This window comes from Loxodonta africana, chromosome 14 (genome assembly GCF_030014295.1).
Source record: "Loxodonta africana isolate mLoxAfr1 chromosome 14, mLoxAfr1.hap2, whole genome shotgun sequence".
NCBI lineage: Eukaryota > Metazoa > Chordata > Mammalia > Proboscidea > Elephantidae > Loxodonta > Loxodonta africana.
Window position 1 is genome coordinate 83132795 of NC_087355.1, and position 27153 is coordinate 83159947.

General features: G+C 46.1%; 1 protein-coding gene across 6 annotated transcripts in view; it reads right to left on the reverse strand.

Annotated features, from left to right (window-relative positions):
* Positions 1–27153, reverse strand: part of ZFAT (zinc finger and AT-hook domain containing) — a 223437-nt gene that overhangs the window by 40759 nt on the left and 155525 nt on the right. For 5 of the 6 annotated variants that reach the window (XM_023546031.2, XM_010588560.3, XM_064268108.1 and 2 more), the window contains 2 exons: positions 16804–16942; positions 1404–1522 (listed from right to left, as the gene is read on the reverse strand). In XM_023546031.2, coding sequence (XP_023401799.2) covers positions 1404–1522; positions 16804–16942 — 258 coding nt within the window. Of the gene's footprint in view, positions 1–1403; positions 1523–16803; positions 16943–18717; positions 18852–27153 lie in introns of those variants that run through there. The other variant, XR_002785258.2, reaches the window with a different exon arrangement.

The following is a 27153-nucleotide window of genomic DNA, read 5'->3' on the forward strand; positions in this document are numbered from 1 at the left end:
AGCAGAAACACCGTTTTCCAAAATTTCTTAAGTCAGCTCCTTTCTTCCCTGCCCCCTTCAGTGACTTTCATCTGAAACATGGTTAAAGTCATTTGTCACACATGCTCCTTTTTAAGTTTATCTATCCTTCCACATTTTTTAATATAAGCAACACACAAACACACACACACTTTTCTTCACCTCACTTTTTCACTTAACAGTAAACCCTGGAGACCACCTAGAACAGCACGGGGATGTCCCTCGCTCCCTTTGACAGCTGCGTGATTCTCCGCTGTGTCTGCATCACCATGTTCTCAGCCAACCGCCTGTGGACAGGTATTAAGTTGTTTCCAGCCACGTGCTGCAATGGGCAGCCTTGTGTAGATACTTTTTCTTATTTTTGCCCGTGTAACTTTGGGATCATTTCTTAAGGGTTGTTTAGTTAGTGGATAAAGAAATGCATTTGTAATTTTGCTAGGATATTTCTAAATTCCCCTCCACAGGAGTTGTGCCATCTGCATTCCCATTAGCAAAGTATGACAGTGAGTATTCCCCTCACAGACTTGCCAACAGAGATGACATTCAACTTCTGGATTCCTGCCAACCTAACAGGTGAGAGAGCCCACCTGAGACTAATTTTAATTAACAATGCTTTTATTACGTGTCGGGCTAATTAGGTTTTCATCTATTCAAGGTGATCTGCATTTCGTGTGCTATGAACTTCTTTCTTGCCCATCTTTCCACTGGGTTGTTGATCTTTCTCATCACTATTTTTAGAGGCCTTTTATATTATAAAAATATTAATCCTTTTTCTATATGACTGCAAATGCTTTTTGTCTTTTGCCTTTTTACTTGGCATATTTTTTTTTCATAAAGTGTTTAAAAATTGTTCATGCAGTCAATTTTTTTTCCCTTATGGAATCTGGATTTTTGAATTATGGTTTGGAAATTTTTTCACAGTCTCAGTTTGTGGATGAATCCACTCATGTTTTCTTCTAGTATTAGTAAGACATCACTGTGCATTTAAATCTCTGACTCTTGGAATTCATCTCATATAAACTGAAAAACAGATGTGATTGTATCTTTTTCCCTAAGGTTATTTAGTTACCATACATGACTTATAAAAAGGTCCATCTCTTTCCCATCGACCTCAGAGGTCCTCTTTACCACACGCTAACTTTCCGTGCATGATTTGGTCAATTCTGCAATTTCGATTCTGCAGCTTTAGACTGTCTGTGTGTTTACACACCCTTACCACACTGTTTTGGTTATAGAGGTTTTGTAACATGTTTTCATATTTGTCAGAACTGTCCTCCCACTGCCACTTTTCCCAAGGTTTTCCTAGCTATTTGTACTTGTTCTTCCAAGTAAACTTTATAAATAACTTTCTAAGTCCAGATCAATACCACGCTTTCAAAAGTTACCTCCCACTTGGGGTCTCCTTCATTTTCCACCAGCTTCAGCCCATGTTTGTTCTTCAAGTGCCTGTTGAACTCCCATTTGGTGCCATATACAAAGCTGCAAACGGGACACTTCATACCACCTGAAAAAACAGAGGCAAAAAGACGTGTTCCTGAGCACACAGAAACCAACGTTTCGTCCTTCCAGCCAGGCACCTCGAATCTAAGAAACCCAGGATTTTGTCTCCAGCACTGACATTCAATTCAAGCTTACATTAGCATTTAAACACAACAGCAACTGTATGTATCTCAGTGCAGAGTTGTTTTTTGTTTGTTTTGTTTTGTTTTTATTGAATAATCATTTGCTGAGAGTCTAGTATGTGCTTGATATTTTAAGTCTCAGAGAGAAATAAGATGAATAAGATAATTCCCTTGGCTGGGTGGATAAATGGCTTGAGTCATTCTTTCATTTTTCCCTTTGTAAATAATAATTGAGGGAAAAAAAAAAAAAAGGACAATGGCTGCCTTTCTCAATCTCCCTTTTCCCAAAACTCTTAAGACTGAGAACAAGCCTCTCAGGCTCCTGCACATTAGAAACAGTCACTGGTATAACTACCCCGCCCCCTGCCCCCATGAATTTCCCAGCAAAGGACAACTGGGAAAGCTGCTTACATTCTAAGATGTCACTATTTCCTGAACTGACTCAATTTTGCCCATGTTCTTGGGAGTGTTTGGATGCTTTAGAAAAATGTCAAACTCTAGGCTAAAATACAAAAATTGAACATTCATACAAAAGACTATCTTTCTAAAAGTATACCAATTAGGGCCTGGGTAAAAATCCCTTTGAACAGGTTGTGCCTTTAGAAGCCAACTCAGCCTCAGGGCTAACTCTTGTGCCGTTGTCAGGCCACCAGGGCCACCGACCTGGCATGGGCCTGAGTCACCCTGTGGCCCAGGTGACCTGGACTCAGGCCCTCACCACAGTCCCCATCAGCGTGATGGTCTGGAGCTTTGAGGCTCTGCAATTCGGGCAGGTCACCCTCCAAGCTGCAAACCCCTGGAGCCACCCAACAACTCTTTCCCGCACCCCATCCTGCTGTGTGTTCTCTTCCACGACCCCGCAGCTTCCCCTCTCGTGCCAATCCCTTCACCGCAGCCTGAGTCTCAGAACCCAGGGCAACACAACTGCCTATGTTAGCTCATCACAGACAGTACGCTCCTCCCCACCCCCATCCTTAATTAAGCCCTGGCTGGTCCCTAAAGCCACACACCTGGAGGCTCTTTATGCTCAGAAGCCCCAGGTAAGGAGGAGGTCAGGGGCAGGGGCAGCAATGCCACTTCCATCAGATAGTGAGAGCGTTTCCTGGTTTTATTCCTCCACTCACAGTGCCATGCCCATCACACCCAGGCCCTCTCCACTCTGTACTGTTGTTGTTGTCATTTGCCGTCAAGTCAGTTCAACATTGACTGGTCCCGTGCCATCTTCATGATCATGAGTGCCCAAAAAACCCACTGCCATCAAGTCAGTTTCTACTCATACAGACTCTACAGGACAGAGCAGAACTGCTCCATAGGGTTTCTAAGGCTGAAAATCTTTACAGAAGCAGACTGCCCCATCTTTCCCCTGCTGAGCAGCTGATGGGTTCCAACCGCTGACCTTTCTTTAGTAACCAAGTGCTTTAACAGCTGTGCCACTAAGGCTTCTTATGATCATTGGTAATTGGATAATATTCTGACTGTAACGTTAGATGGAAAGCGTTCCCCACTACTTCACTGTTGGTGAAAATCTTCTTCATTCATGCAATTATTTAGCACCGCATTGTTGTTGCTGCGTGGGAAAAAGTCTGCTTCCGTAAAGATTACAGCCTCGGAAACTCCATGGGGAAGTTCAACTCTGTAACATAGGGCCTCTATGAGTCGGAATCAACTCGACAGCAACAAGTTTCATTTTTTTTGGTTTTTGTTGTCGTTGGGTGCCATCAAGTTGATTCCAATTCATGGAGCTCCTATAAGACAGAGAAGAACTACCTAGTTTGTAATCTTTACGAGGGTAGACTGCCAGGTCTTTGCTCCTGTGGAGTGGTTGGTGGGTTCAAACCGCTGACCTTTCAGTTAGCAGCCAACCACTTAACCATTCCACTACCAGGGAGCTTTTGGCACCATGCGCGGGGTTGATCCAAACACCCTGCTCTGACAACAGTCTGCCAACATGCTCTTACTCTCACTACAATCATGTTTTGATTTCTTAGGGACGTCCAGTTTGTACCCTGGTCCATTTTCTCCCAATCCACCAGCCTCTCCTATCTCTCTTTCCCTCTCTAAACAGCCTATACCCCATGGCCCAAACCTTCAAACTTTTATAGATAAAACCCTCAAAGTCCTTATCTACTTCTCATTCTCTCAAACCCAAATGGCAAATCCACAGCCTAGAATCAATGCAACTGGAATCTAGAGAGTAGAAGCCAGGGGTGCTGTTAAATACCCTATGATGCACAGGACACCCCCCACACACATACACACGCACACGCAAACAGAGAATTATCTGATCCCAGATGTCAGTAGTGCCAGGTTGAGAAGTTTTGCCTTAGACCATGGCAATCTACTTTCTGCCCCCAATTCTCTCTTGGCATTGCACATGACAAGGTCACCAACTAACTTCGTCATGGATTAATCCAATGAACGCTTTTTATTTGTTACTTTACTATTAATACTACTAGCACCATCACCACCAGTAACAATACACCCTCTCCTCACTTATCAACATGGTTAGGTTCCAAAGACCAGGTCATTGTGCAAAATTGGCATTATGCAAAAATGGAGGACAACCACATTAGATCACAAAATGGAAGATGACAACATCATTACATAACTGCTAAATTACATCATTACATAACTGCCAAATCACTGAGAATCATGGCCCTGCCAAAATGACACATAACCTTAACCATCACAGCCAGCGTTACTCCCACCTCATACCTCGGTGTTTGTTGCTCCTAGACGTACGTCATTAATGCATAGAATAGTCAGATAGTATTTACTAGTGTTGTAAATGCAAAATGTCAGATAATGAAATAGTCAATAAACAAGGAGATGGTGTAATGACAACAAAACACATCTTCCATTTATTGGACAGTTATCATGTCAGACACCTCATACGTGAAGTCATGTGTCTTTACCACAGCCCAATGATACAGGTGTGATTACCTTGTTGTTTTACAGAGGCTCAGGATGGTCAGATATTTCTGGGGCCACACTGCAAAACCAAGAACTCAATCCAAGTCTCTCTAACTCTAGAACATACATCTTTATCCCCCAGGCTCTGCTCTTGTCCAGAGTGAATTTTGTGCATTCTATGCTAATGCTTCAGAGAGCAAGTTTGAGAGTCTCCTCTGACATCCATCTTGGTCTTTCCTTTCTTTCCTGTCTTTTCAATGACCTCTTGCTTTCTTCATGGATGATGTCCTTCCACAACTCATCTGGTCTTCGGTCACTAGTGTTCAATGTGTCAAATCTATTCTTGAGATGGTCTCTAAATTCAGGTGGGATATGCACAAGATCATATTTTGGCTCTGGTGGGCTTGCTCTGATTTTCTTCAGTTTCAGCTTGAACTTGATATGAGCAATTGATGGTCTGTTCCACAGTCAGCCCCTGGCCTTGTTCTGACTGATGATATTGAGCTTTTCCATCATCTCTTTCCACGGATGCAGTCAATTTGATTTCTGTGTGTTCCATCTGGCGAGGTCCATGTGTATAGTCACTGTTTATGTTAGTGAAAGAAGGTATTTGCAATGAAGAAGTCATTGGTCTTGCAAAATTCTATCATTCGATCTCCGGCATTGTTTCTATCACTAAGGCCATATTTTCCAAATACTGATCCTTCTTCATTTCTAACTTCTGCATTCCAGTCGGCAGTGGTTGAGCAGCTAAAGCAAAAGGAAGAATTGATGAAGTAAAAGAACTAAACAGAAGATTTCAAAGGGCCTCTCAAGAAGACAAACTAAAGTATTATAATGACATGTGCAAAGAGCTGGAGATGGAAAACCAAAAGGAAAGAACACGCTTGGCGTTTCTCAAGCTGAAAGAACTGAAGAAAAAATTCAAGCCTCAAGTTGCAAGAGTGAAGGATTCTATGGGGAAAATATTAAATGATGCAGAAACCATCATAAGAAGATAGAAGGAATACATAGAGTCATTATACCAAAAAGTATTAGTCGACTTTCAACCATTTCAAGAGGTGGCATATGATCAGGAACCAATGGTACTGAAGGAAGAATTCCAAGCTGCTCTGAGGGCATTGGCAAAAAAACAAGGCTCCAGGAATTGATGGAATATCAACTGAGATGTTTCAACAAACAGATGCAGTGCTGGAGGTGCTCACTTGTCTATGCCAAGAAATATGGAAGACAGCTTCCTGGCCAACTGACTGGAAGAGATCCATATTTATGCCTGTTCCCAAGAAAGGTGATCCAACCTGATGTGGAAGTTATAGAACAATATCATTAATATCACACACAAGCAAACTTTGCTGAAGATCATTCAAAAACAGCTGCAGCAGTATATCGACAGGGAACTGCCAGAAATTCAGGCCGGTTTCAGAAGAAGACGCGGAACCAGGGATATCATTGATGTCAGATGGATCCTGGCTGAAAGCAGAGAATACCAGAAGGATGTTTACCTGTCTTTTATTTACTATGCAAAGGCATTCAACTGTGTGGATCAAATTATGGATAACATTGGGAAGAACGGGAATTCCAGAACACTTAATTGTGCTCAAGAGGACCCTTTACATAGATCAATAGGCAGTTGTTCGGATAGAACAAGGGGATACTGATTGGTTTAAAGTCAGGAAAGGTGTGTGTCAGGGCTGTATTCTCTCACCATACCTATTCAATTTGTATGCTGAGCAAATAATCCGAGAAGCTGGACTATATGAAGAACAGGGTATCAGGTTTGGAGGAAGACTCTAACAACCTGCGTTATGCAGATGACACAACCTTGCTTGCTGAAAGTGAAGAGGACTTGAAGCACTTACTAATGAAGATCAAAGACCACAGCCTTCAGTATGGATTGCACCTCAACATAAAGAAAAGAAAAATCCTCACAACTGGACCAATGAGCAACATCATGATAAACAGGGAAAAGACTGAAGTTGTCAAGGATTTCATTTTACTTGGATCCACAATTAACAGCCATGGAAGCAGCAGTCAAGAAATCAAAAGACCCATTGCATTGGGTAAATCTGCTGCAAAGGACCTCTTTAAAGTGTTGAAGAGCAAAGATGTCACCTTGAAGACTAAGGTGCGTCTGACCCAAGCCACGGTATTTTCAATCGCATCATATGCATGTGAAAGCTGGACAATGAATAAGGAAGACCGAAGAAGAATTAACGCCTTTGAATTGTGGTGCTGGCAAAGAATATTGAATATATCATGGACTGCCAAAAGAACGAACAAATCTGTTTTAAAAAAAGTACAACCAGAATGCTCCTTAGAAGCAAGGATGGCGAGATTGCGTCTTACATACTTTGGACACGTTGTCAGGAGGGATCAGTCCTTGGAGAAGGCCATCATGCTTGACAGAGTACAGGATCAGTGGAAAAGAGGAAGACCCTCAACGAGGTGGACTGACACAGTGGCTGCAATAACGAGCTCAAGCATAACAACGATTGTGAGGATGGCTCAGAACTGGACACTGTTTCGTTCTATTGTGCATAGGGTCACCATGAGTCAGAATCGACTCGACGGCACCTAACAACAACAACAACGTGACAATGCTGACCACATTCTCCAGCCATGATCTAGTCTTCCCGGGTTTCTGAGATACCCCCCATTCCTGATACTTCTGACAAGCCTCCCTCTGACTCAAACTGATGGGCAGTCTACTGGTTCTGTCTTGAGTCCCACAGCCTCACAGACACTCAAGTCTCTTCTATACCCCTGATGCCTCAAGCTTTCCCTTTCTTCCAACACACACCTGCCTTGAACAAATTACTAAGATGCTTCTATTTTTTTTTTTTTAGGCAGGAAAAGAGCTGAGCTGAACACTGAATGTATCCCAGCCCGTCACAGTTATTATTGTTATTGGGGCACTAAGGAGGAGTGGAAGAACTGTGTTCTGATGTCGTGATCGTCTTGACAAATCATATAAGAAGCAGGTAAATCTCATGGGAATACATCACACAATTTAAGTATCTCCCTGATGCAGTTACGATATGTTCCGTCTCCTCAATCAATTCCATGTCAGTGGAACCTATACAGAGCACTCTTGTGTAATTGGGGTTTCCTGTCTATCAGCTGAGGTGGAGGGTGATTCTTCAGTCATTAGCAGAAATGGAGGCCAACGCGGATGACGCACGGTGCATCCTCCAGGACCTCCAGCTATTTGCTGTCCAGCTCCCAGCCCTAGGAGAGCACAGCGAGTCCTACAGAGACAGAAGGACCCAGCTGGGTGGGCTCCTGCCATCAGGAGAAAGGCTGGCAACAAACACATCTTTCAGTTCCAGAAGATTTTACAGGAAAGGCAGCTCAAATAGGTATGTATTTTCTGAAACAAAAACACGCTTTTTTTTTTTTTTTAAGGCAACATAAAATGTGTTCTTTCTTGTCCAGAGAATAAACTTAATTTTTAGCCCCCTTTGTGCAGTGGTTAAGAGCTCAGCTACTAACCAAAAGGTCGGCAATTCAAATCTACCAGCTGCTCCTTGGAAACCCTATGGGGCAGTTCTACTCTGTCCTATAGGGTCGCTATGAGTCGGAATCAACTCGATGGCAACGGGTTTTTCTTTTTTTTTTTTTGTCGTTATTAATCATCTAAAATGATGTATTTTCCTATAATCATTTTTTTAACCCCCCCCCCCCCTTGCCCATGGTGTGGTAGAACCTTCCTGCCTTTTCTTTTGGTTAAACTGATGCTGTTTCTCCCATAAAGACTTAATATGCTTCAGGATCGAAAGCAAACTACCTAAGGTTAAGCTTAGGCTTTAAGAGATGATATTAAAGTAGGCTGTTTACTGGAAACTAATTAGGGAGGGAAAACTTCCTTATATTATGTTTAAACTAAAACTTGTATGATAATGCCCTCACATTAATTAAAACTTCAACCTTTGCCGTGGTGACTTTAACTAAAGAACAAATGGAACTATGTACTCTAGATGGAAATGTATAACTGTGCCAGTGAATTGACAGCAAAGCTGAGGGAAATTAACTTCTGTTTCAACTGATGAAATTTGTAGGCAGTGCACAGTAAGGGTCAGGGAAGGAGCTGGTGAATTTACTTCCAGCACTGATATTAAGGACACACCACAAAAACTGCAAATGAAACTGCAACCCTCGAATCCCGATTTCCTCACGTGGACTGATTAACCAGGCAAAAGTATTGAATTTTAGAAGCAATTTGAAAAATCAGTTGTGGCATCTTTTGCATTCTTTTGGAATGCAATATATTCCAGAGGAGCCAGGCATTAAAGTATCTGCACGCCTTTGTGGTGTCTGATGATATTGAAAATTCAATTTCACTTTCAATAACATAACTCCTGGAATGGCACAGAGCACCAGATGGGGCAGCCAGAGGACCTGAGCCTGGTACTTGCTCACGTGACCCAAAGCTACTCCCTTAGACTCCGAGGTGTCAGCTTCCCACTAAGGAAGAAATGCTAAAGCCCGTAACATTGAAGAATGCACTGTGGGAGTCAGGATAATGACCCCCGAAATGCCCAGGCCCAATCCCAGAACCTGGGCACATGTCTCCTCACATGACAAAAGGGGCTTTGCAGGTGCAATGAAGTTACAGGTCTTCAGATGGGAAAGAAGCCTGGATTGTCAGGTGGGCCCAATGTAACCACAAAGGTCCTGATGAGGGAAAGAGGGAGGCAGGAGGACAGCTCATAGTGATGCCATGGGAGAGGACTTGACAGGCCACTGCTGGCTTTGAAGATGGCAGAAGGGACCATGAACCAAGGAATGCAGTCAACCTCCAGAAACTGGAAAATGCAGCTAGAGCCTCCAGGAAGACATGCAGGCCTGCGGAAACCTTCATCTTAGGCTGGTGAGACCCGTTTCAGATGTCTGACCTCCAGAACTGTACATCAACGAATCTGGGCTGTTTTAAGCCACCGTGTTTGTGGTCATCTGTAACAGCAGCCACAGGAAGTGAATGCAGGCACTAGAGGGTTCACTGGACCAAAAGCAGCTCAAGCTAACGAGTAATCGTATTTTTGTAATATTAACAAGTGAAAGACAGAGTCGGACTGTGTTGATGTACTCATTTCTCTTGCTGACTCTTAGTGTCTGCTCCGGAGCCCAGCCTGAGTCCCAGCCTGGCACCAGGAAACACGTTAAAGGGGCCTCACCATGTGGGAGTCACATGCAAGCCCTGTGGTAGAGGGTTCCTATCTGACACTCAACCCAGGGATATCTGAATCCTGCCTCAAAACCCCAGTCCCCCTCCGCACAGGGTCCCCAAGAGAAACAGTATAAGGGAAAATATAAACCAAGCCCGTTGCTGTCGAGTCAATTCCAACTCACAGTGACCGTACAGGATGGAGCAGAACTGCCCCATAGGGTTTCCAAGGCTGTGAATCTTTATGGAAGCAGATAGCCACATTTTTTTCCCAGAGAGTGGCTAGGGGGTATGAACTGCCAACCTTTCAGTTTGCAGCTGAGCACTTAACCACCGCACTACCACGCCACCAGTACACCTCAAGGGAAAACATGGGAGAGAAAAACAAAGTTCATTTTATCCTTAGCCAGCTGATGTCCTGGACTCCAGTGCGGAACACCTGGTAAACTGAGCTTAAGCAAGATCTCCACCGTTTCCCCTAGTACCACACACACTCCCCAAAATCTTGGGATCTGAGTACCCTCTGGTCAACCATGGGGAAAAAGCAGGAAAGGAACACAGGTCCCAGAGACGGCCTTGCGTCAGATGAGCACCAGCCCGGGGGCAAAGAAATAACAAGCTTAGTAGCCCTGGTGGTGCAACGGTTAAGCACTCAGCTGCTAACCAAAAGGTTGTTTGTTCAAACCTACTCAGAGGCTCCTTGGGAGAAAGATCTGGCTATCTCCTTCCATAAAGAAGCCAAGGAAAACCCAATGGGTATATTCCACTTGTTAATATTATGAGACACAATCACAACCAAGAAAACCCTATGGGGAATTCTACTCTGTCACATGAGGTCCCTGTGAGTCAGAATCCACTCGACGGCACCCAGCAACGAGCAGCACCCCATGTGTGACCTTTCCATGCGTGATCACGCAGCCAGAGCAAATGCGACCCAGTAAGTGTCCTAGAACAGGACTTCCCCTCTTCCTACCCCAGCCCTCCTCCTGAAGGAGTGCAAGCTTTAGAACAAAACAGAAACAGGAGACACCTCGAATCAGGAGACTGGGTTTGGCTCAGCCACTGACTAGCTCTGTGATCGCGCTTGGTGACTCTGTCTTCGTTTCATTTCTTCATCTTAAAACAGTAATGACGATGCCATCCTCAGGGGTGATTATGAGGAATAAATGAACATATAAATCAATCGATCAATGACATAACGGCTCCTTGCTGGGAGCATCTACCAATAATTTATTGAATCTGGGCCCTAATAAAAACAACTTCAAAATGAAAATGTCCCCAGATCAGATCAACGACTGTGGTGATACCTGATAGCCTCCAGGTTTTCTGTGATATCAATTTTCCCCGAATCTAGTGTGAAAATAAGATATGCATGCCAAGGCACAGACATACATGTATTTACACTCTGATACAGCAGTTCAAAGCAACATACCAAAGATTTTGGCAGGTGCCAAAAACTAAGCCTCCTCTTTGACCTCCTCCTCTTCTAGCTCCTCTTATCTCCAGTCCCTTACCTGCCCCCTCAATGACCCTCTCAAACTGGGGGCCTCTGAGAAAGGTCAGCTCCATGGGAGAACCAGTTAATTCTCCTCCTGTGAGCTGAGGGTGCTGGTGAAAGGAATACAGGGTTCTCCTGCTACAAGGGTGGAACGTGGAGCCTGGGGAGGGCTGCTCGGCCTCCGCTCCAACCTCAGCAGTGTCAGAACGTGGAGCCTGGGGAGGGCTGCTCGGCCTCCGCTCCAACCTCAGCAGGGTCAGAACGTGGAGCCTGGGGAGGGCTGCTCGGCCTCCGTTCCAACCTCAGCAGGGTCAGAACGTGGAGCCTGGGGAGGGCTGCTCGGCCTCCGCTCCAACCTCAGCAGTGTCAGAACGTGGAGCCTGGGGAGGGCTGCTCGGCCTCCGTTCCAACCTCAGCAGGGTCAGAACGTGGAGCCTGGGGAGGGCTGCTCGGCCTCCGCTCCAACCTCAGCAGGGTCAGAACGTGGAGCCTGGGGAGGGCTGCTCAGCCTCCGCTCCAACCTCAGCAGGGTCAGAACGTGGAGCCTGGGGAGGGCTGCTCGGCCTCCGTTCCAACCTCAGCAGGGTCAGAACGTGGAGCCTGGGGAGGGCTGCTCGGCCTCCGTTCCAACCTCAGCAGGGTCAGAACGTGGAGCCTGGGGAGGGCTGCTCGGCCTCCGTTCCAACCTCAGCAGTGTCAGAACGTGGAGCCTGGGGAGGGCTGCTCAGCCTCCGCTCCAACCTCAGCAGGGTCAGAACGTGGAACCTGGGGAGGGCTGCTTGGCCTCCGCTCCAACCTCAGCAGGGTCAGAACGTGGAGCCTGGGGAGGGCTGCTCAGCCTCCGTTCCAACCTCAGCAGTGTCAGAACGTGGAGCCTGGGGAGGGCTGCTCAGCCTCCGCTCCAACCTCAGCAGGGTCAGAACGTGGAGCCTGGGGAGGGCTGCTTGGCCTCCGCTCCAACCTCAGCAGGGTCAGAACGTGAGCCTGGGGAGGGCTGCTCGGCCTCAGCTCCAACCTCAGCAGTAATAATAATAAGTGTCATCAGGGAGTCGCCTTGTCCGACGCCATCCCCCAGTGCTGGGTACACTGTAGGAGCCTGAGAGATACCTGCCGAAAGAGGGGCCGTGTGGGTAAATACAATACAGTGAAACCTGTCAGAGCTGGAACCAAACCCAGCGGGACTGCGTTGTTTTTCCAGATCTCGCAAGCTTTCTGCCTTTGACAGGGTGCAGTCTTACCACCATTCTGTCACTTGTTTCAGTGGAAAATATTGGAGTTTTCCTTCTCTGACAGGATTCTGCCTTAGAGAGTTTCCAGCTTTTGAAAGGTTTACTGTATACGTTTGAACCATTTATCAAGCACCTACTACAGGTCAGGCACTGTCTGGGAATCTCAGAGAATAATTTCTAATCTTTGCAACTACTGTTGAATACATATGAGTCCTTGCAGAGAAGTTATGTAACTGGTCCAAGGGCAGCAGTGATCAGAGACCCAGATCCAGGTTCATCTGACTCCCAGCCCTGTGCTCATTCCAAAAACCTTGAGTAACTTGAGGGAGTGTCTTGTGGCCACTGGAAAATGACCAGTCTCCTAAGCCCCGTCTTTATCCCACGATGAGCTGCAGGAAGAAGCTAATAATTGGAAAAGCTTAGCACCTTCTGCCCTTCACAACCTGTAATTTACTGAGCCAGATGCGACGCTAGCTTAATGGGGCGTATTGTAAAGGGAGGAAAGGGGGCAGGCACACAGAAGCAATGCAAGTCTGCCTTCCTTAAACATGAAAATATGCACTTGTATGGGAGGCGGCCTTGACCCCAAGTTAACGAGCAAGTGATGGGTAGAGACGAATAAACAAGGCGTCATCTGACCAATCTGCCTCCAAACTATCAGATGTACAAAAACTATAAACAGGCAGTGAACCATGTAAACAGTGCTCAGTGCAACCCAAAGGTACCAGAGTCCTGAGGGAGTGGTACATCCTGAAGGGGCCCAGCTGAGGGGGACTGGGTGGCGTTCCCATGTGCCCATGGGGCCAGAGCATGCTGGAGCCAGCTGTGCCTGCTCAGGAACTGCGTGCACACGTGGCTTCCCAACTCCATGTGCAGTGATGTCATACCGGCAGCTTAAAGTTGGACATATAAAAACCCAGTGCCATCGAGCCGATTCTGACTCATAGCGACCCTATAGGACAGAGTAGAACTGCCCCACAGAGTTACCAAGGAGCGCCTGGTGGATTCGAACTGCCAACCCTTTGGTTAGCAGCCGTAGCACTTAACCACTACGCCACCAGGGTTTCCAAGTTGGACATGGTGGGAGTATTTACACCGTGGAAATCGGCAAACGCTATAAACCAGAGCCTGCATCTCGTCCTCACAGAGCCAGTTGTTAGATCTTTACGGCTACCACTGGGTACACCTGAGCAGCCACCATTCCCACAAGCTTCTGGAACCCGTTGAAAATAACCAAAACACCATGGTAAATACCATGGTACCTTCTTTCAGGAACCCACAAAGAATAGAAATGTCCCATCTGGGAAAAGCTCAGTTCCTGTTGGGCCACCTTCCGTAACTCCTCCACACCACTGGACATTGACTTCCTTCCCAGACTCCCTTGTGGCTCTGTGAGTAGAAGAACCCGCACTGGCAATGGATGGCTTTGCGCATGTCACAGTGTGTTGATGGTCTTTGGACACAGTTGATTGTGTTTAAACTCTGCACTTGGTTTATGGACGGTGTAGTATCATTTTAGGAAAACAGTTATGATTTTTTTATTACCATGGAATTACTACTTTAACACCTATCCCTCTCTATCAAAACAAGGAATTATAAAACCCCATGAAGATATTTTTTGGGAGTGAGTGGGGCGGGGGGGGGGGAATAAAATAAAATCGGGGTGGGGAGAACTGTTTGAAATTAATCAAAAGAAAATGAAAAACTCCAGTGGCAGCAAAACAACTCCTCATTTCCAACCCAGTAATTTAATCTGGTCTCATTCTCTCCCTCCGTTCTCCTTTCCTCTCCAGGCATGAGATCAGTGCGGGCTTTGTGCTTCTGAGATCGCTAAAACATGTCCATACGCAGCCAGCTCTCTGATCCCAGGCACTGTGCCCCTGCCAGGGCTCAGCAGCACAATGTCCCCTAAGGGCCAACACCATATAAGTTGTCTCTTTGAAGAGGGAATATATAAATACATATATACTATACATGATTTGAAATTGACTAGACAGCAATGGGTTTGGTTTTTTATATATGTCTAAGGAGCCCTGGAGGTGCAGTGGTTAAGCGCTCAGCTGCTAACTGATAGTCAATAGTTCAAACCCAACAGCCGTTCCATGGGAGAAAGATGTGGCAACCTGCTTCCATGAAGATTAAACCCGCCGAGGGGGACAGAAGTTGGCTGAATGGACACGGGAATACAGGGTGGAGAGAAGGAGTGTGCTGTCTCAGTAGGGCGAGAGCAACTAGAAGTATATAGCAAGGTGTATATAAATTTTTGTATGAGAGACTGACTTGATTTGTAAACTTTCACTTAAAGCACAATAAAAAATTTTTTTAAGTTTTTTAAAAATTAAAAAAAAAAAAAATAGATTAACCCTTGCCATCGATTCTGATTCATAGTGACCCTACAGGACAGAGTAGAACCGTCCGATAGTTTCCAAGGAGCGCCTGGTGGATTCAAACTGCCAGTCTTTTGGTTAGCACCCGTAGCATTCAATCACTATCCCACCAGGATTTCCACATAAAGATAACGGCCATGGAAATCCTAGGGGGCAGTTCTACTCTGTCCTATAGGGTTGCTATGAGTCGGAACCAACTTGATGGTGATGGGTGGGTTTTGGACACATACGTCTGAAAGAAGATGACCAAAAAAATAGCCCTTGCTAAGATTAAAGACTGAAAACTAAAACCAAGACCCAGTTAAGAAATGCCAGCTGATTATAGACAGTCTTAGGAAGTTAGGTGAGAGCTAAGGGCGTGAAACTGTCCAACCTCAGCACATTTCTGCGAGGCAGTGATGAATGTCTGGAACCAATGATGCAATGACAGTGTCATCCATCAGGTTCCCACCGCTTGTCCAACAGGCACAGTACAGTAAACAGCTATTTCCTGCCAATCCGACCCAAGAGCCTGAAGGATGTTAACGGGCCTCTCTAGCCCACTGCTCCAGCTATTTACTGCGACTCTAAGCAAATCCATTTGATCCTGTGATTTCTGGATAGGGAAGTCATCCAAAATAATGCAATGGGTACAGAGGCCTTAGATTTTTTCAGGGGGGAAAAAAGGGAGTGAAAATTTATTGAATGCCAGACGCTTGGTCTCTCCAGCTTAATCCTCTCAACCATCACGTGCCGTGGCTGCTGTTAGCTCCACTGTGCAGATGAGGCCCTAAGGCAAAGAGGTAGTCAGGTGGCTTGCTCAAGTGGACACAGCTACAGAAGAAGGCAGATTGGAGCCCGGGCCCTCTCCACAGCACCATCCTGCTCGCCAGCTCCTAAAATGGCCAGGAAAAGAACCGCAAGACAGGCACACTCCCTTACCCCAGACGGATGGCTTTCAAGTCAACCTGAGTTTTTTACACTGCTCTTCTATTTCTGTACATCATCCCTGTCACTGAGAGCACTGAAGGATACGGTCAATTCATTTGTTTGACATTAAGATGCAGTCCGTGGCGCTTACAGCTGCAGCGGTTTCAAATCTCACATCTCTGTTTACTGGGGGCTGAATTCTAAAACCGGCTTCTGCTTCACATAGTCACAGGGCTTGGCAGCGAGCAGCAACCAGCACACTGTGTGCTGCAATCATTTTTTAGCTGAATTACCAAAGTGCAGATATAAACACAGCAGCATTTCTCTGCACGGTTACGGCACAGGAGCCGAGCCTTCCCAAGTGGGAATACTTAATGCTTGATAAAAGAAGGGAAAAAAAAAAAAAAAAAAAACCTATTTTTCAATAACATAAGAGGTTTTCATCCATTCTCATTAGTTTAAATACTCTAACATGTTTTTCTTTTTCAGGACGAGCAAGTAATCTGAGTACACGGTCAATATTTTTAGATCACCCAGAGAAGCTCACCTCTCAATACGCTTACCACAGCACCATTTGCAACTGCAAAAAAGAAAAATCTGGAAAAAAGGTCCATAACAGAAGGATGGTTAAATAAAGTGGGGAACTGCCACTCGCTGCCATATCACAATTGCTCTCTAAGTAATGTAATTAGGAGGGCAAGTTTCCAAAATAAAAGAAAATGTTCACGCTACAATGTGAAGCAAAGAAGGTAAACCATGAACTTTTATCAGAGCAAGCTGCACTTAAGGACAGAGAACGTCGTGGAGGGCGGTATAACTGGTGGGTCATTTTTACTTCCTTCATTTCAGACTTCCATTAAAGCCATTATAATGTTATCCAGGCAGTGAGTAACGGTGATAGATAATAACGAGGAGGAGGAGGAGGACAACAGTAATTACAATGAAGAATTAACATCACTCAGCGTTCACGGGTTAGAACTCAACGGTCAGATGCCTACACGTCTTTCACCCAGTATGTCGGCCAGGAGGCACTGGGCGCAGGGGTGGGCGGGGGGCCTCTCACCTTGCTGAACCAGTGCTTCGGCTGCCAGCTTGCCGGTGCCCACGTTGGTGTACTCCTCGTTGGGGTGCTTCCTGTTGTAGTGCCGCTTCAGAGAACCGGAAATGTTACAGGAGTAATGGCAATGGGCACAGCGGAAAGGCTGCAGGGACAACGAGGAGGGGGAGTTAGAGAGAGCCAACCCCAGGTGAGACCAAGCCCCTCAAGGAAAAGACACAACTCCCCAACGAAAGGGTTTCCTTCACGACTTGTCCCACCTGCTGAGTGTCTGACAACCCGAGTGCCTGTGATGGGCATCCTGTTACCCTGTGATATGCTTTAAGGGGACACGCTGACCTCGGGAACACTGGGTCCTGCTGCTGCAACCACCAACCAAGTGACCAGGGGCACGTCGCTCCCCAGATAGGAGTCCTCTGCTGAGGGGTTGCTTTCCCTTCCCTTTAGCGCACCCCAGAATTTACAGCTCTTGTTCAAGAAGAATGAGGCCCTTGGGTGGAGAAAACTGTTTGCTCTTGGCTACTAACTGAAAGGTTGGTGGTTCAAACCCACCCAGTGGTGCCACAGAAGAAAGGCCTGGCAATCTACTTCTGTAGGATTACAGCCATTGAAAGCCCTATGGAGCACAGTTCTACTCTGAAACCTGTGAGGTCGCCATGAGTCAGAATCAACATGATGGCAGCAGGTTTTGTGGTTTCGGAAGAAAATAACAAACAACACAGTAATCGATCACTTTTCCTTTTCTTAACTGAATGCCTCTAACAGTGTCTCCTGTTACAATTCTCTGACAGACTTGTCACTAAGTGACTTCCTCCGCAGCATCTACACTGAGCACCTCACACAGGGTGTTGGCCATGGCAGTCCACTGCTAAGGAAATCCACCTGGTAGAATCTATTCCAGCCCCTGTGGGACCAAGGACAGGCCCTTTCAGAACAAGAATATGGACTGAGGCACACAGCCTTGTCTGCCAGCTTGACACTGCTTTGGAAGGGCTTCTAACAAGTGCTGGGCTTGGAGGGGTGCCTGCTCAGGCCTCCAGAGAAGCCCATGGAGATCTGGCCACCATACAGTGACTGGCGTTACACCCTGATCGCCGTCACCTCCCACACCCTTATTCCTGGTCAGGACACACACAACCAAGCATCCTTCTAAGCCACGTGCTGTGCAGTCATGATAGTGGAGTGCTGCAGGAGCCCCAGCTTTTCACTGGGACCCGTCTGGTCCTCCAAGCAGCTGTGCTTGGAGGACCAGAGGAACAGAAGAGCAGGGAGCAGCCCACAAGGGCAGTGACAGTCTGCTGAATCAGCAAGGTGCCTGCGACTTAGACAATGCGAGTTCAACTATGCCTCGGACTCTAAGGAGTCCTGGTGGTTCAATGGTTAAGCACTAGGCTGCTAACTGAAAGGCTGGCAGTTCAAACCCACCTAGCTGCTCTGTGAGAGAAAGACCTGGCAATCTGCTCCCATAAGAGTTAAACCAAAAACCACCCAGTGCCGTCGAGTCAACTCCAACTCATAAAAATTACAGCTTAGGAAATCCTATGGGCAATTCAACTCTGTCACATGGGGTCGCTCTGAGTCGGAATTCACTCAACAGCACCTTAAACACCTAAAAAAAAAAGGGGCATTTCTTATTGTTTTTATTAGCAATTTTACCACAACTCTTCCTGCGCATCTGGGACCTGATGTACCATTGTGTCTGTTCAGATCTCAAAACCACCCTGACTTGACTGTCCAGTTCTTCCATGGCTTCACCACTATTACCCAGGAGCGCAAGGCCAACAACAGTGGCATCTCTGAACATGAAGTGCAGCAGCAACAAGTAGGGAGAACTGTCCTCTTGAGTATTTAATCAGCCCTCTCTCAAAGGCTTCTTCCTTTCAAGAAACGCCTCTTGGACATGGCTCTCACCAGGCTCACCTTCTCACTCTCTGAATTTTCTTTCTCAGTTGATTTGCGAGATCTGCTTCCCAGGTATGATGGTTAGTTTTATGTGTCAACTTGGCTAGGCCATGGTGCCCAGTTGTTTGGTCAAACACAAGTCTAGATGTGCTCTGAAGGTATTAAAAAAAAAAAAAAAATTGCCACAGAGTCAATTCCAACTCATAGCAACCCTACAGGACAGAGCAGAACTGTCAATCTTTAAGGAAGTACGCTGTCACATCTTTCTTCCGCAGAGAGGCTGGTGGGTTCAAGCTGCCGACCTTTCAGTTAGCAGCCAAGCACTTAACCACTGCGCCACCACATGGGATTAACTTTTAGATCAGCTGACCTAAAATAAAGCAGAGCAGGCTCCGTTATGTGGGTGGGCCTCATCCAATCAGTTGAAGGTCTGAAGAGCAAAACCTGAGGTTTCCCGAGGGAGAAGGAATTTGTATCAAGACTGTAACATGCACAACCTTTCGGAGTTTTCAGCCTGCTTGGTCTACAGGTTTTGGATTTGTCAGCCCTCACAATCATGTGGGCCAATTCCTTAAAATAAATCTCTCTCTACACACACACACACACCACACACACACACACACACACACACACACACACGAATACACCCTATTGGTTCTGTCACTCTGGTGAACCCTAAGACACCAGGCCTAATACTCAAATGCTGGCTTTCTCCAAGGTTCTGTCTTTGGGCCCGTTTTGTTCTTTTGCCCGGTTCCAATTATCTCCTTTACACTGCTGATTGCTGGATCTGTATATCCAGTTGTGATGTCTCTCCCAAACCACAAACAGGAATTTTCCACTGCCTTCTTGGTATCTCTACAGAGTATTCTATCGGCATCTCAAAATAAACAAATTCAGATGCACTACCTTCCTGCGAGATCAGCTCACGACCCTAAGACAGAAACCCGAGGGCTATCCTAGACTTCATCTTACTATTGAAATAACTACTTAGCCTCGTCCAGTCGACCTCCGACACCTGCCCAGACCTGCCTTGTCCTCTTCGTCTGTCACTCCGGCAGAGAAAGGTGCTGTCCCACACTATAAAGGAGATAGTATTGTCCCCAGGAGGGTCGTTCTTGGAGAGAAAGACACAGGGGAGTTTATCCTGTGAGCCACCCTGCTCTAGAACATTCCTGAGGGACTTGGCTCTACAGCTCTGGTGCCCGGGGACTTTGTGCTCCATTGAATGTGCCCTGTTTGGTCCTCCACATAAGGGCAATCCTTGCATTATGACCACAAGCATTAACTAAACAAAGGGACCTGGAATAAAGGCAAAAATTAGTCAGCCTTTCTCATCTAGCTACTGAGCAGGGAACAGGTGGCTCAAATTCCAACATGTAATGGCTGCTAACCAAAAGGTAAGGAGTTCAAACCCACCAGTGGCTCTGGGGGAGAAAAGGCCTGGCAATCTACTCCCGTAAAGATTACGGCCTTGGAGATCTTACGGGGCAGTTCTCCTCTGTCCTGTAGGGCCACTATGAGTCGGAGTCAACTTGACAGCAAGGGGTATGATTTTGGTTTACTCGAGTCAGGCACTGTTCTCTAACACAGGGACACAACGACAAGAGACAGATTTGTGACTCTGAATATACACAGGGCTCTGGACTTAGGTACCAATTCCAAAGATTACATGCTAGCTAGGCAAACTAAAGCATAAAACTTGGTTTCTAAATCAGATGCTTGAAAATAGCAAATGACACTAGATCTGAAAAAGCAGTTATTTATCGAAAGCTTTCAAGCCAGAATCTGGCAAAGAGTTAAGAGGACAAGGTAAGCAGGCTACAGGAATGTAGTTCATTTGGAACAAAACCCAAAGGTTCTCACTTTGATCAAAAAGAAACTGAATCAAAAGCAACACAAGGAGCCTGCTGTCAAGCCTGCTATTCAGTGTTGACTGGAGCTGTTAACCAAGGAACGAGCTCTAACATAGTGTTTACTGCTATCTCAGCCAACATTTACTGATGGCTACCATATGCCAGATAATTCTAAGTGTTTTGTATGGATTAATTCGCAAAATCCCCATGTGGTAGGTAAAATTACTTACCCTATTTTACAGATGAGGAAACTGAGGCACAGAATGGTTAAGGAACTTACCCAAAGTTTCAGAGTCTCCTCATCTGGCCATTTGGTCTGCATTAGAATTTGGGACCTGGGCCCAGTCAGCCATAAAGAAATGATTTTGCTTCTCATTCACCATTATTTCCTGAGCGTTTATGTCCCCTGGGAACCCCAGTGGGAAGGGCATGGTGTCGTTGGATCTCCTGGACATAAGGCAGCCCAGATCTAATCATTGACTTCTAATAATGGGAAACACCTTGGTAGACTGGAAAAATGTAGGCTGTTGCTGTGTGTTATGGATTGAATTGTATTCCCCCCTAAAAAATGTAAGTCACCTTCACTAGGCCATGATTTCCAGTATTGTGTGACTGTCCACCATTTTGTCAGCTGATGTGATTTTCCTATGTGTTGTAAATCCTATTCTACAATGGTAATGAGGTAGGATTATCGGCAGTTATGTTAATAAGGCAGGACTCAATCTGCAAGATTAGGTTGTATTTTAAGTCAGTCTCTTTTGAGATATAAAAGAGAAGCGTGAGCAGAGACAGGGGAATCTCATACCATCAAGAAAGTCGTGCCAGGAGCAAAGAGCATCCTTGGGACCCAGGATCCCTGCACAGAGAAGCTCCTAGACTAAGGGAAGATTGATGACAAGGACCTTCCTCCAGAGTCAACAGAAAAAGAAAGCCTTCCCCTGGAACTGGCACCCCAAATTCAGACTTCTAGCCTCCTAAACTACTCTCAAGGGGCCACGTGTACCAGGTGAGGAAAGTGGACTTCAGGTAATGGGAACCACCAGCAGGTGTCAAGTTGGGGGCGAGAGAACCATCTTCACATTTTAGAAATATCACTCCAACAATAAAATGAAGGATGGATTTGAAGGGAACAAGAATGGAGGCAGGGAACCAACTCTCAGGTTACTGCAGTAGTTTAGACAAGCGATATCAAGGGCCTGAAATGAGATGGAATGATAGAAGAAGAGGAAGCAATAGTTTAAGATGGAGGAGGTTGAATCAGCCAGACCTGATGACTGGGTTAATGTGTGAGAAGGAGATGGAGAGCCTCAAGGATGACTCTCAAGTTCCAGCATGGATAACAAAGGGGACAGGAAGGCCACCAGCTGTAGGGAAAGATCTATGGATAAGGAGAGCGTGAGTCTACAGAACTCTGGCCATCAAGGGAGGTAGGTCCAGAAGGTGGTTGGAGACATGAGTCCAGAATTCAGAGGAAGGTCCTGGACTATAGATAAAGATCTCAGCACAGCCAACGAGCAGGTGCCCTGAGACTGAACATGCTGTTGTAAAGCTAGAAGAAGTCAAATTAGGAGTATAAGGGACAGACAAAAAAAGGGGGAGCTCACGAGGAGGACAAGGAAGAATGATGGTGGGCAGAAGAATCAGAGGAGTCTGGAGTCACAGAAATCTAGGGAGCAATGTCCCAAGGAGAGGGGGGACAACAGGGTCGAGTGCACTATGATGAGGCCTACCAAGTTCCCAATGAGTTTGGTCACTGATGCCCTTACTGAGAGGTGTTTTCAGCAGCAGGCTAGAAATGAAAACCAGGTGACAGCAGGTCAAGAGAAGAGAAGGGGTGGAAGCTGGGTTTTGGGTCATGTTCCTTCTTCCAAAGATGCATTGACGGTGGTTTCTCAGAAGATACATTTGAATATCACCCATCTGCATTAAAGAAAAAGGGCAGTTGGGTTTGTTGAGGCTCAGGCTCTTAAGATTTCTGATTTATGTCAATAATGCTTACAAATTACATGTTTTCACAACTGGAGCATTTCCTGCTCTGACTCTTCAAATAGAAAAAGAAAACAGAAGAGGACTGGAAGTCCCGTCTCACTCGTTACAAGACGCGTTAACTTCATTAAAGAGAGGCTAATCCAATTTCCTCTGGCGTCAGGGAAGGGGTTTGGTGTGATGTTTTAAAGCAGATTAGAAGCTGGTGATGATGTAATATCCAAGGTCATGACACTGGTGACCAATTATGAAGCGTAAGGGTAGCTTTTTAGTAAACGGAGCCGCTGCCTCCATTCACAGTAAGTAGGAAGGCCCCCACCAGGTAAGATTTTGCAGTCTGATTTGTGCAAACCAGTACAGCGTGACGGTCACAGAACTGCATCACCAGGCACAGAGATCAAAGCGGGAGGCTGCCCTGTGTGATGCGCCCACCACTCTCAGCGGAGGCCGGAGAAGGACGCACTGGAAGAGGTTCTGCATGACACCAGTGGGGTGAGGCCTGAGCCTTAATTCACGATTTCATAACCTGACAGAGACAGAGAAGGCGACCAACCATAAGCCTAACTAGTACCCAAGTGAATCTGTACCCAAAATGCAGAAAAAGGCCATGTAATTGTTACAGCTGACATTAAGTGCGTCGGTTGGTAGAAGCTAATTTAGACTAGGTTTTGACAGATGCAGAACTATTAGCAAGTGGATGCCTTTGCCGCACAGAGACCTCTGTGATGACAGGTGTTACGGACTAAATTGTGTCCCCCAAAACGTGTATCAACTTGGCTCAGCCATGATACCCAGTATTGTGTGGTTGTCTACCATTTTGTGATCTAATGTGATTTTCCTATGTGTTGTAAACCTAAATCTCTACCTGTGGTTAATGAGGCAAGATTAGGTTATGTTAAAGAGGATTAGGACGGGATCCAACATGTTTACTCAGGTCACAGCCCTAAGCCAATGTAAGGGGAGTTTCCCTGGTGTGTGGCCTGTATCACCTTGTATCTTACAAAAGATAAAAGGAGAGAGAAGCGTGCAGAGAGAGGGGCCCTCATACCACCAAGAAAGCAGCACCAGGAGCAGAGTGCGTCCTTTGGACCTGGGTCCCTGCACTCAGAAGCTCCTAGACCTGGGGAAGATTATGACAATGACCTTCCTCCGGAACTGACACAGAGAGAAAGCATTCCCCTGGAGCTGGCGCCCTGAATTTGGATTTCTAGCCTCCTAGAATTGTGAGACAATAAACTTCTGTTTGTCAAAGCTGTCCACGGGTGGTATTTCTGTGGTAGCAACGCTGGATGACTAAGACAGCAGGGTATTATTTTCTCATCAGGCACAGGGAGAAGAGTGGAGTAAACAAGCATGAACCAGGGGCCAGAAAATCAGGGGTTTGGTCTTGGGCCTGCCGCTAATTAGCTGGGTTGCTCTGGCTGAGCCCTAAAACTCCACTGCCTTTCAGTCCATCCTTGTGAAGTGTGGAGCACAAACCTCCCCTGCCGACCTGAGAGGGTTTGAGCGAGGCAGCAAAATGCAGAGGATGTGACTGCGCTTCGAGAAGAATAAAGCCCATCAGGCTTGCTTTCTGCGGTCCTTAATTAACGAGCATACCGACATTTGTCGACGTGGTCACTGAAGGCACCGGAAGCCTCCTCCTGGTGGATTCATCCCAATCCCTCCACGAAAAGGGCAGCCTCCCTCCTCGGTGGCCTGTGGCTCTCCCATAGCGCCCAGTCACGGAGCAGGGCAGTTCCATCTGCAGGAGCCCAGGCAGGTCCCCACCATTCAGCAGCAGGGACATTTTTACCTCCATCACAGGCTCCAGTGCCCCAGCTTTAGAGGTCCCCCCCATACCACATCACCCATACAACTGTACGCACTTCACATATTACTCACTCCTATAAAAACAGCTACAAAGAATTGTATAATGTTGCTTTTTAAATTATTTAGCAACCCTAACATCACTCTAATAAAACATGATTTCTCAATGGCAATCAAGCTGAGCTCATAATAATAGCAAGCAGAGCTCATAAAAACGACAAAACAGAAACCACCCAATCCTTCATCTGCAATCACATGAATAAAGACACCATGTTAAGTTCACACAGTGGAATACTATTTCACTCCATTAAGGTCTCGCAGTGGAATACTATACAGCCCAGAAGGGAATGCACCAGAGCTGCACGGGAAACTGCCGATAGTCTTACCTATATAATGTTGAGCAAAGAAGTGAAGTTCAAAACAAGGTCCAATATGGTCAAATTGGCATAAAGTTCAAAAGTATGCAATGTTAAATTACTTTGCTTAGGTGTATGTACGTGGATGGTGAAACTATAAAGAAAACAGAAAAGTAATGCCCAGAGAAGACAGAAAAGTATCACCCCTGGGTAGAGAAGGGAGTGGAGCCAGGCGTGGGTCCCATGGGAAGAGATCTGATTACCAGCAGAGGTCTGTTTCTGGGTGGTAGCTACATGGTGTGATACATTCATTCATCGTACCACCTATTCGTGTTATATGCAATGTTCAGGGCATATCTTCTACTGCACTAAGTAAAAAAAGATAAATAAAAAAGAAGTAAAAGAAAAAACAAAGAATCACAGAGAACTTACAGAAAAGGCTTAGAATGATGCGCCACATGTAGCACCCAACACATGGTGGCCATTACTACTATTAATAACACTACCAACAACAACAGCACTTACACCCAGGCATGCAAAGCCATTTTTAGGTATCTTTTCTTTCATCTGTGTGATGAAAATGTCATTGATACCAGTACGGTGTCCTAACACATCCGCCATAATCCAAAACATCCAAAAAGGACACTGCAGCCAGAGTCTCTCTAAAGGCCCGGTGACAGGCCTGGAGAAAATATGAACTATAGCTCCGGCACTGCCACACTTAAATCAAGTCACACAGGTGGTGAGCCAGCTGTGGCTCCTGCAAGTGCTTCCCTGGGGCTCTGGCTGCAGGGCACCTACAAGATTTACCACGGGCACTTCTGAGGCTGAGAGACCTCCACAGGAAGATGGAGATTTTTTCATTAGTGTCAGAGGTAGCCATCAATTCCCTAAAATGCAAGCCAGCACCAAGTGACCCAGAGACCTGTACAACTGGGGGAGGAGAGGTACTGAATTCTTTAGAACGTGTAATGTGGGCTCTTCCCTCTCTCAGGCTTCATTCAGTTACATCTGAGGCAATTTCTTCTCCTCAGAGCCTCGTTGAAAGGAAAAGATGCCATGGTGGCTTCTTCAAACTGAGGTTTCACCTGGGTTTTATTTCTGGAAAAAAATAATCAGAGCAGATGGTTCTGATAAATCCCTCCCCAGCCCCACACCCACGCCTACCCCCATTTGCAGTGGAGAGCTCTGTGGCCACAGGACATTTCTTGTTAACCATCGTGTGGCAGAAGTTTCTGGAGTCAGAGAGACCTGGAATCAAATAGGGTTCTACCATTCGACGGCTTTGCAACTTTGGGCAAGTTTCCTCAGTGGATGGCAAGGCTTAGTAACGATGTCAGTCAAGCAGCTCATGGAGACGCTCGTTAAATTGTCTTCATGGACTGCTGAGACAGGAACTCAGTGCCAACGGCATCCTCTCAAGGGAAAGAAAGAATGGTATCCCTTTTGCCTGAAAACTTCCGTTTGGAATCTACAAATGTTCATGTTTACATTCTGCATGCAGCAATGAAGGAAACCCAGATGAAGGAAACCAAACCAAACCTGTCACCATAGAGTCTATTCCAATTCATAGCAACCCTATAGGACAGAGTAGAACTGCCCCCATAGGGTTTCCAAGGAGCAGCTGGTGGATTCAAACTGCCTACCTTTTGGTTAGCAGCCGAGCTTTTAATCACTGCACTACCGAGGCTCACCACATAAAGAAGGAAAACCATAATTCACTGGTAATAACAATAGTTCTCACCAAATCTCTAATACAAGCCTCACAACCCAACCTTCTGTGTAGACAGCAGTATTCCCATTTCACAGATGGGTTTGCTGAGGCCCTGGGAGGTCATGTGGCTTGCTGAAGGTCACACAGTTAGCAAACCAGCCAATCCAGGATTTGGATCAGGTCTATCTGGCCCCATGCTCCACTATTCTCGGCCACTGGGGCCACTGACCACCAAGCCCCACTGCAAATGGGAACTGCTTTGGGGACAATCTCTCCTGCTGATGGGCTGTCATTGTTGGCTGACATTAAGTCAATTCTGACTCCTGGCAACCTCATGGGTGCAGAGTAGAACTGATTCACAGGGTTTTGAAGGCTGTGACCTTTCGGAAGCAGACTAACAGCCCTTTTTTCTGAGTAGCCTCTGAGTGAGTTTGAACTGTCAACCTCTCAGCTAGTAGTCGAGCGTTTAACCGTTTGTACGACCCAGGGTCTCTGATGCGTTGATGGACTATTTCTCCAAATTTCCCTGTTATGATGTATTTTCACTTCAGCAAATGGCTTTTTGTTTCAAATCAAAGAACCAACAAGACGGCGCTGTTTTTATAATAGGACTTTCAGCACATAAAGTTCTGGTAGCTCGAACTACTTCCCATTTTCTCCCTTCCCTTCCTTACTCCTGCCTCGCTTTGCACAGCGCCCCCAGACGGACTACCCACAGAACTACCTGCTACCT